At 41.0% G+C, this 19,602-nt stretch overlaps 1 protein-coding gene across 1 annotated transcript; it reads right to left on the bottom strand.

Annotated features, from left to right (window-relative positions):
- Nucleotides 1–6,201: 6,201 nt before the first annotated feature.
- On the bottom strand, nucleotides 6,202–16,787 carry LOC131937531 (uncharacterized). Its single transcript, XM_059295032.1, has 6 exons — nucleotides 16,632–16,787; nucleotides 13,665–13,796; nucleotides 11,600–11,869; nucleotides 10,518–10,571; nucleotides 8,956–9,176; nucleotides 6,202–6,839 (listed from the first exon to the last, which is right to left on the bottom strand). Exons 1-6 carry the CDS (start codon nucleotides 16,644–16,646, stop codon nucleotides 6,461–6,463), a joined length of 1,071 nt encoding a protein of 356 aa, XP_059151015.1. The 5' UTR covers nucleotides 16,647–16,787; the 3' UTR covers nucleotides 6,202–6,460.
- Nucleotides 16,788–19,602: the final 2,815 nt, after the last annotated feature.

The following is a 19,602-nucleotide window of genomic DNA, read 5'->3' as shown; positions in this document are numbered from 1 at the left end:
CCCTAATGAATGACTCTACAGCTATGGTACATTAGAGTCACACAGCCCTAATGAATGACTCTACAGCTATGGTACATTAGAGTCACACAGCCCTAATGAATGACTCTACAGCTATGGTACATTAGAGTCACACAGCCCTAATGAATGACTCTACAGCTATGGTACATTAGAGCCACACAGCCCTAATGAATGACTCTACAGCTATGGTACATTAGAGTCACACAGCCCTAATGGATGACTCTACAGCTATCAAACATAAAAATCTACTTCCCTGTTACACTCCAGTGACTAAATTATTCCAAAAGAAATCAACTACTGGTGTGGAGTGGTTCACGGTAAAGATCATGATTGGATATTACCAATGCTGATTGGTTATTGATCGGATAGAAGGGATACATAGTGGAAAATTAACAAGTTGACTTTAAATGTACACTGTAATGCTTTGGTGAACTTTGTCGAGCTGTAATACTTTGGCGAATATTGGCGAGCTGGAAAATTTTGGAGAATTTTGAAGAGGTAGGTCATGGTGGCGAACATTGGTCAATGTACATACAAGGTGGCAAAAATGTTTTCCATGCATTATTGTAGAATTTTAAAATGTAAACACGAGCAATCCACACAAACTTTAGCGCTCCACCAATACACTAAAACTCCACCAATACACTAACACTCCACCAACAAACTAATGCGCCACCAATACACTAACACTCCACCAATACACTAACACTCCACCAATACACTAACACTCCACCAATACATTCCACCAATACACTAACACTCCACCAATACACTAAAACTCCACCAATACACTAACACTCCACCAACAAACTAATGCGCCACCAATACACTAACACTCCACCAATACACTAACACTCCACCAATACACTAACACTCCACCAATACACTAACACTCCACCAATACACTAACACTCCACCAATACACTAACACTCCACCAATACACTAACACTCCACCAATACACTAACACTCCACCAATACACTAACACTCCACCAATACACTAACACTCCACCAATACATTAACACTCCACCAATACACTAACACTCCACCAATACACTAACACTCCACCAATACCCTAACACTCCACCAATACACTAACACTCCACCAATACACTAACACTCCACCAATACACTAACACTCCACCAATACACTAACACTCCACCAATACACTAACACTCCACCAATACACTAACACTCCACCAATACACTAACACTCCACCAATACACTAACACTCCACCAATACACTAACACTCCACCAATACACTAACACTCCACCAATACACTAACACTCCACCAATACACTAACACTCCACCAATACACTCCACCAATACACTAACACTCCACCAATACACTAACACTCCACCAATACACTAACACTCCACCAATACACTAACACTCCACCAATACACTAACACTCCACCAATACACTAACACTCCACCAATACATTAACACTCCACCAATACACTAACACTCCACCAATACACTAACACTCCACCAATACCCTAACACTCCACCAATACACTAACACTCCACCAATACACTAACACTCCACCAATACACTAACACTCCACCAATACACTAACACTCCACCAATACACTAACACTCCACCAATACACTAACACTCCACCAATACACTAACACTCCACCAATACACTAACACTCCACCAATACACTAACACTCCACCAATACACTAACACTCCACCAATACACTAACACTCCACCAATACACTAACACTCCACCAATACACTCCACCAATACACTAACACTCCACCAATACACTAACACTCCACCAATACACTCCACCAATACACTAACACTCCACCAATACATTAACACTCCACCAATACACTAACACTCCACCATTACAGTAACACTCCACTCAAACACTAACACTCCACCAATACACTAACACTCCACCAATACACTAACACTCCACCATTACACTAACACTCCACCAATACACTAACACTCCAACAATATACTAACACTCCACCAATACACTAACACTCCACCAATACATTAACACTCCACCAATACACTAACACTCCACCAATACACTAACACTCCACCAATACACTCCACCAATACACTAACACTCCACCAATACACTAATACTCCACCAATACAATAACACTCCACCAATACACTAACACTCCACCAATACACTAACACTCCACCAATACATTCCACCGAAACACTAACACTCCACCAATACACTAACACTTCACCAATACACTAACACTCCACCAATACACTAACACTTCACCAATACACTAACACTCCACCAATACACTATACACTAACACTCCACCAATACACTAACACTCCACCAATACACTAACACTCCACCAATATAGTAACACTCCACCAATACACTCCACCGAAACACTAACACTCCACCAATACACTAACACTCCACCAATACACTAACACTTCACCAATACACTAACACTCCACCATTACACTAACACTCCACCAATACACTAACACTTCACCAATACACTAACACTCCACCAATACACTATACACTAACACTCCACCAATACACTAACACTCCACCAATACACTAACACTCCACCAATACACTAACACTCCACCAATACACTAACACTCCACCAATACACTAACACTCCACCAATACACTATACACTAACACTCCACCAATACACTAACACTCCACCAATACACTATACACTAACACTCCACCAATACACTAACACTCCACCAATACACTAACACTCCACCAATACACTAACACTCCACCAATACACTAACACTCCACCAATACACTATACACTAACACTCCACCAATACACTAATACTCCACCAATACACTAACACTCCACCAATACACTCCACCAATACACTAACACTCCACCAATACACTAACACTCCACCAATACACTAACACTCTACCAATACTCTAACACTCCACCAATACACTAACACTCCACCAATACACTAACACTCCACCAATACCAATCCTCTCCCGCCATGAATATTTCGACCAGAAAATCAATGATAAGTTAACAAGTGATCAATGGAGCAGTTCGAATTTCTAATTAGTTTCTATAATCAAGTCAGTACACTGAAGATAAAATCAAAAATGTCTCTAGTTAATGTCAACAGTTTAGGCTAGCTACTAATTTCAGTAACACGTCACTTTGTAGAGAGGAAAAATTATTTTCAAATTATATCCACAGAAAATGTGTTGAAACGTCCGCGAAAATCGTCTACAAAAAAAATAAAATCTATGGCTCCATAGTGTCATTGACCATTGGATGTTTACGCTTAGAAATCCAAACACAACGCATAGGCGTTAAGATGAGAAGACGCAGATGTTACACATGTATCAGACCAATTCTCTTAACAGCTGATGGAATGAAGGGAAAGGGCTTGCCTGTAGAACTAAAAGATATCAGTGTCGCTGGAACTGACCAAAGGAAACCACACGAAGAAAAAAAACCACAAGTAACCCTAGACAAATTAATTATATTTTTCTGGGTGTAATTTTTACATGATATTCTACAACAACATTTGTTTCCCGTTCATATGTAGTTCCATAGGACCCACATCTTCGTGTAAATAAAGCGGTAGTGCTCTCCCTTGGCTTTTCGAAACCTTACGTCGCTAAAAATAACGTAAACCAAACGTCACTAAAACTAACGTCAACCTAACGTCGCTAAAACTAACGTCAACCTAACGTCGCTAAAACTAACGTCAACCTAACGTCGCTAAAACTAACGTCAACCTTACGTCGCTAAAAAATAACGTAAACCAAACGTCACTAAAACTAACGTCAACGTAACGTCGCTAAAAATAACGTCAACCGATTCAAACCACGTCACAAAAGCTAACGTCAACCGATTCAAATAACGTCACAAAAACTAACGTCAACCAATTCAAATAACGTCGATAAAACTAACATGAACGATTCAAACAACGTCACAAAAGCTAACGTCAACCGATTCAAATAACGGCACAAAAACTAACGTCAACCGCTCGCAGAAACCTTTCACTAATTTCAACCTAGCTAACCGCATACACTGAACTATGTCTTGATCGTTACGCTAAACTTAAGCTAACCCGCATAAACGAAATCGGTCGGACACTTTTAATCTCACCTGTATTTCTCACGATCCGAGGAAAATTGTATAGTCCCTTGGAAATTGTGAATCTTTCTTTCAATTTTACCACTGATTGTGTCAACATAGTACTCTTGACAGCGATTGAAACAAAACCTATTAGCCCAGGCTAACTTCAGAAAGGCTTGGTTGTATGAGTAAATCAATGTGTATTCATGTAGTTTTCATACCGCTGTATCGACTTAACGGTCCATAACAGATTTACTTTGAACTGACGGTAATGGGAGGTCAAGTCAAATTGTACAGTATTCTGCACATTTCGCTAAAGTCACAGATGTCGTTATATCATAGGCCTGGTCTAGGGATTAAAACTTGTTTTATGGTCTTGTTACATCATAGGTCTGTATCACTGGTTAAAACATGTTTTATGGTGTGGTTATATCATAGGTCTGTATCACTGGTTAAAACATGTTTTATGGTGTGATTATATCATAGGTCTGTATCACTGGTTAAAACATGTTTTATGGTCTTGTTACATCATAGGTCTGTATCACTGGTCTATAGGTTAAAACATGTTTTATGGTCTTGTTATATCATAGGTCTGTATCACTGGTTAAAACATGTTTTATGGTGGGGTTATATCATAGGTCTGTATCACTGGTTAAAACATGTTTTATGGTGTGATTATATCATAGGTCTGTATCACTGGTCTATAGGTTAAAACATGTTTTATGGTGTGGTTATATCATAGGTCTGTATCACTGGTTAAAACATGTTTTATGGTGTGGTTATATCATAGGTCTGTATCACTGGTTAAAACATGTTTTATGGTCTTGTTATATCATAGGTCTGTATCACTGGTTAAAACTTGTTTTATGGTGTGATTATATCATAGGTCTGTATCACTGGTCTATAGGTTAAAACATGTTTTATGGTGTGGTTATATCATAGGTCTGTATCACTGGTTAAAACATGTTTTATGGTGTGGTTATATCATAGGTCTGTATCACTGGTTAAAACATGTTTTATGGTCTTGTTACATCATAGGTCTGTATCACTGGTTAAAACATGTTTTATGGTGTGGTTATATCATAGGTCTGTATCACTGGTCTATAGGTCAAAACATGTTTTATGGTGTGGTTATATCATAGGTCTGTATCACTGGTCTATAGGTTAAAACATGTTTTATGGTCTTGTTATATCATAGGTCTGTATCACTGGTCTATAGGTTAAAACATGTTTTATGGTCTTGTTATATCATAGGTCTGTATCACTGGTCTATAGGTTAAAACATGTTTTATGGTCTTGTTATATCATAGGTCTGTATCAATGGTTAAAACATGTTTTATGGTGGGGTTATATCATAGGTCTGTATCACTGGTCTATAGGTTAAAACATGTTTTATGGTCTTGTTATATCATAGGTCTGTATCACTGGTCTATTGGTTAAAACATGTTTTATGGTGTGGTTATATCATAGGTCTGTATTAATTGGCTAGAAACTAAAACAGGTTAATAGCTATAGCAGTAGAGTTTCTTTCATTGCGTCAACCTAGGAAAAAACACTTTTTGTGTGCATTGGCATCTATTAACCTATCTATTTCTTGTAGCTTACACTATCTGATATATGTTACTTTATTAATTATGACAGATCTAATACGTGCACTGTTTCATATCTCTAATCTCTAATACACTAATTCAACTGTTTCAAACGTTTATTTAACGGAACATTGTTTACACTGCTATTGTTAGCCTTTTATTACTATATCCCCCCCCCCCCCCCGACAAACATGACACCCGTGCGACATTGACCACTCTTCTCACCAAAATAAATGCGACGCCACTGCTAGTAAGATCAACTACTACAGTACTAAATTAAAACGTGGGCAAATAAACGGGGTTTCAAATCGTAAATACAAAATAAATAAAAATTCTAAAATCCTAGAACGGCAATGTTGTTGTTTTCAACAAACGATTACTACTGATTTTCTCATGAATTCATTATTTTAGCACAGTATATACTTAGACAAACCTCGAATTTAACATAAATATTTGTGAAACAGGTAAAATGAAACTAGTAACACAAGGCAATTTGAGGATGATTTGTATAGTTGTGTGCTAAGCACTTTAATGAGTAATGATATTCTTGATGATCACATAGATCGGGGCTAACGCTAGGTTCATTGAACTAACCATCACGATACTTATGATGAACACATCACTGCTAAGGTAAAGTTCCGTCCCTTGAACTAAACATCACGATACTTATGATGAACACATCACTGCTGGGCTAAGTTCCGTCCCTTGAACTAAACATCACGATACTTATGATGAACACATCACTGCTGGGCTAAACATCCCGCGCAGGTTTTCGCACGAAAAACACATCGGTCTCGATGTCAACAGGCTTGATGAGACGAGTAGCAGACTCAGACATGTGGAAGCCGAGGTGGGACATGAAGCTGGTGATGTTGTCCATCTCAGCCTGCGATCTCAGGAACCACTCCATCTGCACAACCTCGACATTCACCTTGGAGAAGAACTGACTAGCGCACTTGAGGGCTTCGTGCTCCGTGTTCTCGATGTCGATCTTCAGGTAGACGGGTCTGTCTGTGATCAGGGGAACTAGGTCATCCATGCAGATCGTCTTCGTCAGCACCACGCCGTGTGTAAGGTCAAGGTCTTCAAAGACTTTGGAGGTGTTAAGTCTGCTGCCTCCCATGTTGTTTCTGTAGGATGGTAGATGTGGTTGGTGGATGAGTGTGGTTGGTGGATAAGTGTGGTTGGTGGATTAGTGTGGTTGGTGGATGTGTGTGGTTGGTGGATGGTTGTGGTTGGTGGATGTGTATGGTTGGTGGATGGTTGTGGTTGGTGGATGTGTGTGGTTGGTGGATGGTTGTGGTTGGTGGTTGGTTGTGGTTGGTGGATGGTTGTGGTTGGTGGATGGTTGTGGTTGGTGGATGGCTGTGGTTGGTGGATGGTTGTGGTTGGTGGATGGTTGTGGTTGATGGATGAGTGTGGTTGGTGGATGTGTGTGGTTGATGGATGAGTGTGGTTGGTGGTTGGTTGTGGTTGGTGGATGGTTGTGGTTGGTGGATGGTTGTGGTTGGTGGATGGTTGTGGTTGATGGATGAGTGTGGTTGGTGGATGTGTGTGGTTGATGGATGAGTGTGGTTGATGGATGAGTGTGGTTGGTGGATAAATGTGGTTGGTGTATGGTTGTGGTTGGTGGATGGTTGTGAGGTGTGTTGAAGAGAAAATTAGGTGGACGAATCAGATTAAAGTCGTCAGGTAAAATCATGTAATAAAATTGTGATCACCATTCAGTCACAATAGAGTCCAACATCCAGTCCAACATCCATTACAATATCCAGTCCAACATCCATTACAACATCCAGTCCACCATCCAGTCCAACATCCATTACAACATCCAGTCCAACATCCATTACACCATCCAGTCCAACATCCATTACACCATCCAGTCCAACATCCATTACACCATCCAGTCCAACATCCATTACAACATCCAGTCCAACATCCAGTCCAACATGCATTACACCATCCAGTCCAACATCCATTACACCATCCAGTCCAACATCCATTACAACATCCAGTCCAACATCCAGTCCAACATCCATTACACCATCCAGTCCAACATCCATTACACCATCCAGTCCAACATCCATTACACCATCCAGTCCAACATCCATTACAACATCCAGTCCAACATCCATTACACCATCCAGTCCAACATCCATTACACCATCCAGTCCAACATCCAGTCCAACATCCAGTCCAACATCCAGTCCAACATCCTGTCCAACATCCATTACAACATCCAGTCCAACATCCATTACACCATCCAGTCCAACATCCATTACACCATCCAGTCCAACATCCATTACACCATCCAGTCCAACATCCATTACAACATCCAGTCCACCATCCAGTCCAACATCCATTACAACATCCAGTCCAACATCCAGTCCAACATGCATTACACCATCCAGTCCAACATCCATTACACCATCCAGTCCAACATCCATTACAACATCCAGTCCAACATCCAGTCCAACATCCATTACACCATCCAGTCCAACATCCATTACACCATCCAGTCCAACATCCATTACACCATCCAGTCCAACATCCATTACAACATCCAGTCCAACATCCATTACACCATCCAGTCCAACATCCAGTCCAACATCCATTACAACATCCAGTCCAACATCCATTACACCATCCAGTCCACCATCCATTACACCATCCAGTCCAACATCCATTACAACATCCAGTCCAACATCCATTACACCATCCAGTCCAACATCCATTACACCATCCAGTCCAACATCCATTACAACATCCAGTCCAACATCCATTACACCATCCAGTCCAACATCCAGTCCAACATCCATTACACCATCCAGTCCAACATCCAGTCCAACATCCAGTCCAACATCCAGTCCAACATCCTGTCCAACATCCAGTCCACCAAGTCGATGCAACAACAGAGCTTAATATATATATATATATATATATATATATATATATATATATATATATATATATATATATATATATATATATATATATATAAATTGCTTGGATGAAATCACTGTTGACTTACTTCATAAAGTTGACCTTATGGCAATAAACCAAAGTTGACTTACGCCATATTATAAATATTATGGCAATAAATTAAAGACGACTTACGTCATAAAGTTGACCTTATGGCAATAAACCAAAGTTGACTTACGCCATAAAGTTGACCGTATTGCAATAAACCAAAGTTGACTTACGCCATAAAGTTGACCTTATGGCAATAAACCAAAGTCAACTTACTTCATAAAGTTGACCTGTAGAGTACGATGGTCACTGTACAAGGCGTTGTTTACTATAGTGACCAGCTGACTGAGTCCACTCAGCATCAGGGACGTCTGCAGCATGCGGACATTTTCTAGAACCATCTCAACGGCCAGGGCACGATGACCCAGGGCTGCAGCCCACAGTGTGTACTCGCCAAGGTTAGCGCCAAGGTCAACCAGCATTAGGTCAGGATTGCTCTGCAAATAGATTTTTTTTTTAATTCTAAACCGGGCGATTCTATATTTTATAAAATATATCGAATTTTTATGAAACGAATCGACATTTTTTCTAACTTTATTATTGAAGCCAGTGGCGTAGGCAGGGGTTAGGGGGGGGGGTCATAACCCCCCCCCCCCATATACCCCTCGGTATATATATAAAAGTATGAGGGGGGGTGCAAATCGAAAGTTTGAGTGAGGGGGTGCAAATCGAAAGTTTGTCCCCGGGTAAAAATTGGAACCCCCCCCCCTTGAGACGATCCTGACTACGCCACTGATTGAAGCTTTTTCAATATTGATAAATACTTAATTTGTTTTAATACTATGATTAAAGCGTTACATCGATGAAAATCGAATATACGTCGCTTTTAAATACGCATTTAAAAGTGTTTTCTCAAAATTTTAATTGGGTTAATGTTTCTTGATCAAGTTACTAAATATACGCTTTGGTCCAAATAATTCAAAATTTCAAAATATAAATGTTAAAAAATTAAAGAAAAGGAAAATTACTTTGAAATGTTCCACAAAATCAAGTATTGGGCCTTTTCTACAATTTTCCCATTCAAATATGTCTAAGGTTAAAGCTGTTTTGGTACTTTATTGTTTAAGAATTCAGTAAATCGATGCTTATTTTCAATATGGCCGATTTCTCTTGTGTTTTACAAAAGGATTTTTTTTCTTAATTTAAAACAAATTATCGCGTGAATAAAGTGTTTTTATATTGTGAACCATATTTTTTTATGTAGCAGTTTTCTTTTTACACCGTCAATGTGTTTCTATTAGGTCACGGTGTTTCTATTAGGTCACGGTGTTTCTATTAGGTCACGGTGTTTCTATTAGGTCACGGTGTTTCTATTAGGTCACGGTGTTTCTATTGGGTCACGGTGTTTCTATTAGGTCACGGTGTTTCTATTGGGTCACGGTGTTTCTATTAGGTCACGGTGTTTCTATTGGGTCACGGTGTTTCTATTAGGTCACGGTGTTTCTATTGGGTCACGGTGTTTCTATTAGGTCACGGTGTTTCTATTAGGTCACGGTGTTTCTATTGGGTCACGGTGTTTCTATTAGGTCACGGTGTTTCTATTGGGTCACGACGTCCCTGTATTAATCCTGTATTAGCTGGCACGAAACCGAGGGTTGTGTTATAGACTGGCAAGCTGGGCACCACCAATGTTGACTATATGCAACGTTTGTCATGTGGCTCGGCTGCTAGATAGTTGTATGTTTTTTCTAAAACCACTCGATGCTAAAGAAAGATATTTTAAACGATTGCTTTTACTTGTGTAGTTCAAGTGATAAAGTAAAAACTGAACCCCTGACCTTCAATGCTTGATCCATCTCCAACACTAAAGTCTCCTCCCAAAGTTTTTCTACCTGAAATTGTGTAGCCTTTTATATTACCTTAAAACAAAACTATTTACATATAGATATATCACATGAGACTACATGACACCCACACGAAAGTTACTAAAGATTTTCTGTAATCCGGACAAATCTTACTTTGAGATTTCCTCAGACAAATCTTACATTGAGATTCCCTCAGACAAATCTTACTTTGAGATTCCCTCAGACAAATCTTACTTTGAGATTCCCTCAGAAAATCTTACTTTGAGATTCCCTCAGACAAATCTTACTTTGAGATTCCCTCGGACAAATCTTACTTTAAGATTCCCTGAGACCCAGAAAAATCTTACTTTGAGATTCCCTGACACCCAGACAAATCTTACTTTGAGATTCCCTGACACCCAGACAAATCTTACTTTGAGATTCCTTGACACCCAGACAAATCTTACTTTGAGATTCCCTGACACCCAGACAAATCTTACTTTGAGATTCCCTGACACCCAGACAAATCTTACTTTGAGATTCCCTCAGACAAATCTTACCTTGAGATTCCCTGACACCCAGACAAATCTTACTTTGAGATTCCCTGACACCCAGACAAATCTTACTTTGAGATTCCCTGACGCCCAGACAAATCTTACTTTGAGATTCCCTGACACCCAGACAAATCTTACTTTGAGATTCCCTGACACCCAGACAAATCTTACTTTGAGATTCCTTGACACCCAGACAAATCTTACTTTGAGATTCCCTGACACCCAGACAAATCTTACTTTGAGATTCCCTGACACCCAGACAAATCTTACTTTGAGATTCCCTGACACCCAGACAAATCTCACTTTGAGATTCCCTCAGACAAATCTTACTTTGAGATTCCCTCAGACAAATCTTACTTTGAGATTCCCTGACACCCAGACAAATCTTACTTTGGGATTCCATGACACCCAGACAAATCTTACTTTGAGATTCCCTGACACCCAGACAAATCTTACTTTGAGATTCCCTGACACACAGACAAATGATACTTTGAGATTCCCTGACACCCAGACAAATCTTACTTTGAGATTCCCTGACACCCAGACGTCGTCCTTGATCTTGTAGATACAAATGGTCACGTTTTTCCTCGGTTGATGAGGCAGGACGACGCAATCTCGAAGAGGCAGCTTGAAGTCAGGCGGGGGCAGCGACGGTACAAGTGCCACGTCGGGGTGCAACCCTAGGGGGCGGGGCAACTTCCTCAAGGCTTTGGCATACATATTTTTTCTCTCCTTCGGGGATGGTGTCTGGAACTTCATCGGCGGGATCTCATCACCCGGCTGTCTGATCCTCTGGAAGACAACAGACATTATGTTGTATGTGGTGTATGGATGGTTGACATGTGTTATATGTGGTGGTATGTATGGTTGAGGCCTTATGTTATATGTGGTGTACATATGGTTGGGGCTTCATGTTATATGTGGTGTATGGATGGTTGGGGCATCATGTTATATGTGGTGTATGGATGGTTGGCGTATCATGTTATATGTGGTGTATGGATGGTTGGGGCATCATGTTATATGTGGTGTATGGATGGTTGGCGTATCATGTTATATGTGGTGTATGGATGGTTGACATCAGACATCTTGTTGTATGTGGTGTATGTATGGTTAGGGCATCATGTTATATGTGGTGTATGGATGGTTGGCGTATCATGTTATATGTGGTGTATGGATGGTTGAGACCTTATGTTATATGTGGTGTACATATGGTTGGGGCTTCATGTTATATGTGGTGTATGGATGGTTGGGGCATCATGTTATATGTGGTGTATGGATGGTTGGCATATCATGTTATATGTGGTGTATGGATGGTTGGGGCATCATGTTATATGTGGTGTATGGATGGTTGGCGTATCATTTTATATGTGGTGTATGGATGGTTGACATCAGACATCTTGTTGTATGTGGTGTATGTATGGTTAGGGCATCATGTTATATGTGGTGTATGGATGGTTGGCGTATCATGTTATATGTGGTGTATGGATGGTTGACATCAGACATCATGTTGTATGTGGTGTATGTATGGTTAGGGCATCATGTTATATGTGGTGTATGAATGGTTGGGGCATCATGTTATATGTGGTGTATGGATGGTTGACATCAGACATTATGTTGTATATGGTGTATGGATGGTTGGCGTATCATGTTATATGTGGTGTATGGATGGTTGACATCAGACATCATGTTGTATGTGGTGTATGTATGGTTGGGGCATCATGTTATATGTGGTGTATGTATGGTTGGGGCATCATGTTATATGTGGTGTATGTATGGTTGGGGCTTCATGTTATATGTGGTGTATGTATGGTTGGGGCATCATGTTATATGTGGTGTATGAATGGTTGGGGCATCATGTTATATGTGGTGTATGTATGGTTGGGGCATCATGTTATATGTGGTGTATGAATTGTTGGGGCATCATGTTATATGTGGTGTATGTATGGTTGGGGCATCATGTTATATGTGTTGTATGTATGGTTGGGGCATCAAGTTATATGTGGTGTATGTATGGTTGGGGCGTCATGTTATATGTGGTGTATGTATAGTTGACAACAGACAGGGGCATCATGTTATATGTGGTGTATGTATGGTTGGGGCATCATGTTATATGTGGTGTATGTATGGTTGGGGCATCATGTTATATGTGGTGTATGTATGGTTGGGGCATCATGTTATATGTGGTGTATGTATGGTTGGGGCATCATGTTATATGTGGTGTATGTATGGTTGACAACAGACAGGGGCGTCATGTTATATGTGGTGGCATGTATTGGTGCATTATGTTATACAGAGTTTCTTCCAGGCATCTCTTCGGGGGGGGGTGAAGCCCCCCCCCCCGAAAATTTTTTACCGCCCCCCCCCCCCCCCGAACGAAATGAAATTTATATCATTTATATAGAAAATATATACTTTTAACAGTGTCCGCCCCCCCCCCCCCCGAAACAAGTTTACCGCCCCCCCGAAGATTTCAAGTGCCCCCCCGGAGAAAAAAGTCTGGAAGAAACACTGATGTTATATGTTGTGGTATGTGTGGTTCACGGGTTGTACGTCTATTACAGGTGTTTTGCAATGAAGACCAACCTACCATTTTTCTGAAACTGACCCGTCTCCTTTCACGTGGCGAGCGCTGGATGTACCAGATAAACATCACAAGCAAGCACGCCAACATGATCAGCAGAGTTTTGAACTTTATCCTCCGTAGCATAAACATGACACTCTGTGAAGTAGGCAAGTATAGGGCTATGTAAAGTAGGCAAGTATGGGGCTGGCTATGTAAAGTAGGGAAGTATGTAAAGTAGGGAAGTATGGAGTTATGTAAAGTAGGGAAGTATGTAAAGTAGGGAAGTATAGGGCTGTGTAAAGTAGGGAAGTATAGGGCTATGTAAAGTAGGCAATTATAGGGCTATGTAAAGTAGGGAAGTATGTAGCTAGGTAAAGTAGGGAAGTATGTAGCTATGTAAAGTAGGCAAGTATAGGGCTATGTAAATTAGGGAAGTATGTGGCTATGTAAAGTAGGGAAGTATGGGGCTATGTAAAGTAGGGAAGTATGTAAAGTAGGGAAGTATGAGGCTATGTAAAGTAGGGAAGTATAGGGCTATGTAAAGTAGGGAAGTATGGGGCTATGTAAAGTAGGGAAGTATGTAGCTATGTAAAGTAGGGAAGTATAGGGCTATGTAAAGTAGGGAAGTATGTAGCTATGTAAAGTAGGGAAGTATGGGGCTATGTAAAGTAGGGAAGTATGGGGCTATGTAAAGTAGGGAAGTATAGGGCTATGTAAAGTAGGGAAGTATGGGGCTGGCTATGTAAAGTAGGGAAGTATGTAAAGTAGGGAAGTATGGAGTTATGTAAAGTAGGGAAGTATGTAAAGTAGGGAAGTATAGGGCTGTGTAAAGTAGGGAAGTATAGGGCTATGTAAAGTAGGCAATTATAGGGCTATGTAAAGTAGGGAAGTATGTAGCTAGGTAAAGTAGGGAAGTATGTAGCTATGTAAAGTAGGCAAGTATAGGGCTATGTAAATTAGGGAAGTATGTGGCTATGTAAAGTAGGGAAGTATGGGGCTATGTAAAGTAGGGAAGTATGTAAAGTAGGGAAGTATGAGGCTATGTAAAGTAGGGAAGTATAGGGCTATGTAAAGTAGGGAAGTATGGGGCTATGTAAAGTAGGGAAGTATGTAGCTATGTAAAGTAGGGAAGTATAGGGCTATGTAAAGTAGGGAAGTATGTAGCTATGTAAAGTAGGGAAGTATGGGGCTATGTAAAGTAGGGAAGTATGGGGCTATGTAAAGTAGGGAAGTATAGGGCTATGTAAAGTAGGCAAGTATAAGGCTATGTAAAGTAGGGAAGTATGTAGCTATGTAAAGTAGGGAAGTATGGGACTATGTAGGGAAGGAAATAAGTATACAAGGCAAAGTGGGCGTCCCTTCGCGTTACCTTATCGGGTTATACCCGACTTAATGACACCACTCATCCAGTGACATCCGACCTAATAACACCACGCATCAAGTGACACCACGCATTCATTGACATCCAATCTAATGACACCATGCATCTAGAGAGACCCGACCTAATGACACCACGCATCCATTGACACCCGACTTAATGACGCCTAGGTTGATATTGTTTTCCCTCAATAACATGGACCCACATAATTAGCCCGATTATGTCGTGGTTTGTGGCATGTTTATGTGGATGTAACATAATGTGATATGAGGTAAAGGTGTGAGGTAAAAACTGAATGTGTTAGATGATATGTTCACGCTTACACCTAAACCGATTAGCCGTACAAGCATGCTCATGCAGTCGCGTTTTCAGCGTTTTGATTATCAACTGTAATCAACTCAGCATCAACTTGAACACTTTGTTTTTATCAAAGTCACCATTTACGTAAAAGGTAACGCTACTGTTAAAATATGCTTCGTGCACCTAATCGATTAGGTCATTTATTGCAACTGTTACTAAATATGGAAGAACAATTGTTTGATGCATGTGTAGATAGCACTTGGTGGAATCGGTGGTGTCTAGAAAAGACGTCGGCCCTTTGTTTTGTATCTCAATCATACTCCGACATCTTCTGTTAGGGGTCATCCATAAATGACGTCACGCTTTTTTTGACGTTTTTTACCTCATCCCTCCCCTCCGTCACACGGTGACACAAAAAGCCAGACCCCCCCCCCCCCCCAAATGACGTCACACCTCAACCTACAACCCCTCTCAAAATTGCAGTTGAATTTTTTTAAAACATCGATATTTTTCCATAATCTTGTTTAAACTATTACAATTTATTAAAACAGTTATCTAAAACTCGAAATAATGTCTAAAATTCGTATTCTAACATTGGTTTTTTATAATGCAAAAATGTGACGTCGCAACATCTGAACCCCCCCCCCCCTCCCCATCATCACACATCGTCACAAAATTACGGACCCCCCCCCCCCTCCCCCTACGAGTGTGACGTCATTTATGGATGACCCCTTAGCTTCTGTCATCTACCGGTTAAAGTCTTGTGCAACAAAAAAAAACATTTTTTTTATTAAACTTTTTAATCTTCAATTGTTTAAAAGTATAAGAAAACTATAAAATAACTAAAATTAGTCAAAGCTTCTATCGTCCACATCACCAATAACCATTAACAATAGATATAGACAGAGGCGTAGCGAGGGGGGGGGGTGCGGACCGCACCTGGTGACACCATTTAGGGGGGTGACACCAAGGCAAAAAATAGTAAAATATATAGATAAAAATTTGAGGGGGGGGGGGGTTGCAAAATCGAAAATTGAAAGTTTGTCCCCGGGAAGAGTCGCTACGCCTCTGGGGGGGTGACACCATTAAGTGCCGCACCGTGTGACACCCGACCTCGCTACGCCAATGGATATAGATCTTCTTAGATATCTAGATCTAGATTATAATCTAGAATCTACATCATTATTTTATGGACCATGTCAATATTTTATTTATAATAAACACATAATAATATATAGATAAAAAAAAACATGTGTACCAGATGCCCTTGGCAACCATTAAGACGCCATTGTTATGAGTCTTAGATTACCCACCCGTTTTTCAACCATGGATTTGATGGCTGAGTCTCAGCTTTGGTGAAGCCCAAGTTCTGCTACAAATGTTGAGTGTTAGATGTGTAGTTTGGTGATTTGGTTCATGTTGACGTGAAACCACCTCCAGACCACAGGATGCTGCGACTGATGTCACTTCCGGTTAGATACGTATTTAGACAGAGCTAGTAGCAGGCTGCTGTTGATGAACATGGTGCGCACCAATAGCACACAGTTTGGAACAATCGAGCGCAGTGGTTCTTAACCTTTTTGAAGGTACCCCACCAGCTTCTTATACGCACACTCGTACTCTTCTTAATAGAAAATATAAAATATGATTTTTTTTTTCAAATTCAAAACATATGACCATATTTTACTGGTGCATAAAATGGACCGTGCATCAATATCATTGTGTTCTATGAACAAAACAAATTAAATATGATTTTCTCACAAAAACATAACAATGATAAGTTGTTGTACAGACACCATTTCAAAAATTCCTGGCTTCACTATGATGAATTCAGCGAGCTTTGTATTCTTGTATTTCCCATCTGTGTGCAGCATAAGGAAGTGTCCTTTTAGTTTGGCCGGTGTTAGACTAGAATTACTCAACTACACATTCCAAATCATGCTGACTCCTATCAAGTTTCGCTTAACGCTGACATGTACACATTCGTCCGACCGCTTGTTTTTTTGCTGACAAGTTGACTACTGGGTTACGATAAAGAAACACTAAGTATGTTCGTAACATCACGTATATCCATCACGTGTACAGTGTTTCTTCCAGACTATTTTCTCCGGGGGGGGGGGGGGACAATGTTAGAAGTATATGTTTTCTATATAAATTCCGTTTCGTTCTTGCAGACGGTAGACTGGAAGAGATGCCTGGAAGAGCTCAGCACGTGTAGTGGGGGTTGAGACGATTCGTGACGTACGTGTGTCGTGACGTCAAGGGTTTTACAACACAGAGATATAACGATAACGATACGTATTGTCTCGCACTGGCACGCTTTGTTACTGTGTCGTGCTGTCGTTGTTACTGTGTCGTGCTGTCGTTGTTACTGTGTCGTGCTGTCGTTGTTACTGTGTCGTGATGTCGTTGTTACTGTGTCATGCTGTCGTTGTTACTGTGTCGTGCTGTCGTTGTTACTGTGTCGTGCTGTCGTCGTTACTGTGTCGTGCTGTCGTTGTTACTGTGTCTTGATGTCGTTTGCTGTCGTTGTTACTGTGTCGTGCTGTCGTTGTTACTGTGTCATGCTGTCGTTGTTACTGTGTCTTGCTGTCGTTTGCTGTCGTTGTTACTGTGTCGTGCTGTCGTTGTTACTGTGTCGTGCTGTCGTTGTTACTGTGTCGTGCTGTCGTTGTTACTGTGTCGTGCTGTCGTTGTTACTGTGTCGTGATGTCGTTGTTACTGTGTCATGCTGTCGTTGTTACTGTGTCGTGCTGTCGTTGTTACTGTGTCGTGCTGTCGTCGTTACTGTGTCGTGCTGTCGTTGTTACTGTGTCTTGATGTCGTTTGCTGTCGTTGTTACTGTGTCGTGCTGTCGTTGTTACTGTGTCATGCTGTCGTTGTTACTGTGTCTTGCTGTCGTTTGCTGTCGTTGTTACTGTGTCGTGCTGTCGTTGTTACTGTGTCATGCTGTCGTTGTTACTGTGTCTTGCTGTCGTTTGCTGTCGTTGTTACTTTGTCGTGCTGTTGTTGTTACTGTGTCACGCTGTCGTTGTTACTGTGTCATGCTGTCGTTGTTACTGTGTCTTGCTGTCATGCTGTCGTGCTGTCGTGTATGAACTGTCATCAGCCGTGGCCGCTAGTTCTATCGTCAGCACTGACCAAATCCGATCGCAAAACATATGAGTCGGGTATCTGACTTGACCTCCGTCGAGCCCTTGAGACTGACCCACTGAACCCTTGAGACTGACCCACTGAACCCCTGAGACTGACCCACTGAACCCCTGAGACTGACCCACTGAACCCCTGAGACCGACCCACTGAACCCCTGAGACTGACTCACTGAACCCCTGAGACTGACCCACTGAAACCATGAGACTGACCCACTGAACCCCTGAGACTGACCCACTGAACCCTTGAGACTGACTCACTGAACCCCTGAGACTGACCCACTGAACCCCTGAGACTGACTCACTGAACCCCTGAGACTGACCCACTGAACCCCTGAGACTGACTCACTGAACCCCTGAGACTGACCCACTGAACCCCTGAGACTGACTCACTGAACCCCTGAGACTAACTCACTGAACCCCTGAGACTGACTCACTGAACCCCTGAGAGTGACCCACTGAACCCCTGAGACTGACCCACTGAACCCCTGAGACTGACTCACTGAACCCCTGAGACTGACCCACTGAACCCCTGAGACTGACCCACTGAACCCCTGAGACTGACTCATTGAACCCCTGAGACTGAACCACTGAACCCCTGAGACTGACTCACTGAACCCCTGAGACTGACTCACTGAACCCCTGGGGTTCGATGGAATAAAATAAAGGTTTTTAAAACAATGTGTCAATATAAAGGCAGTCAGACGAAATGGACGGGGCAGTCGTTTTTAAGTCTGGTACCAACCCAGACCTGACGATTACATTATAAGGAAAACTAGGGGAAAGTAGGTAGGAAAGTAGGCCTACCTCCTCATGAAAAGAGATTTTAAAAAAAAAACTTCAAGTGCGAAGCAGTTTATTTTTACTTAAAAGCAAACTTTATTGTAAATCAAACGAAAAAAATCAGGATTTCAAGGTGTAATTGAAATGCTACACACAGTATTTTTTCTAAAATAACAAAATGGTATGAATTACATTAACGTGCGTCCAAATAGTACCACAGGTGTGTACAATAAATGTAACAATAGTGCGAGTGTTCAATCTTCTATTGTATTTTCATGTATTGGTTTTCAATCACTTTTAAAATTTTCGAACACTTATTTTTAAGGAGACTGGATATATATATATATATATA

The sequence above is a fragment of the Physella acuta genome, unplaced genomic scaffold, assembly GCF_028476545.2.
Source record: "Physella acuta isolate Inbredline_101_S28 unplaced genomic scaffold, ASM2847654v3 ptg000212l, whole genome shotgun sequence".
In the NCBI taxonomy this organism is placed as follows: domain Eukaryota; kingdom Metazoa; phylum Mollusca; class Gastropoda; family Physidae; genus Physella; species Physella acuta.
Note: the sequence above shows the minus strand (reverse complement) of the source record. Positions and strands in the feature narration are given on the sequence as shown.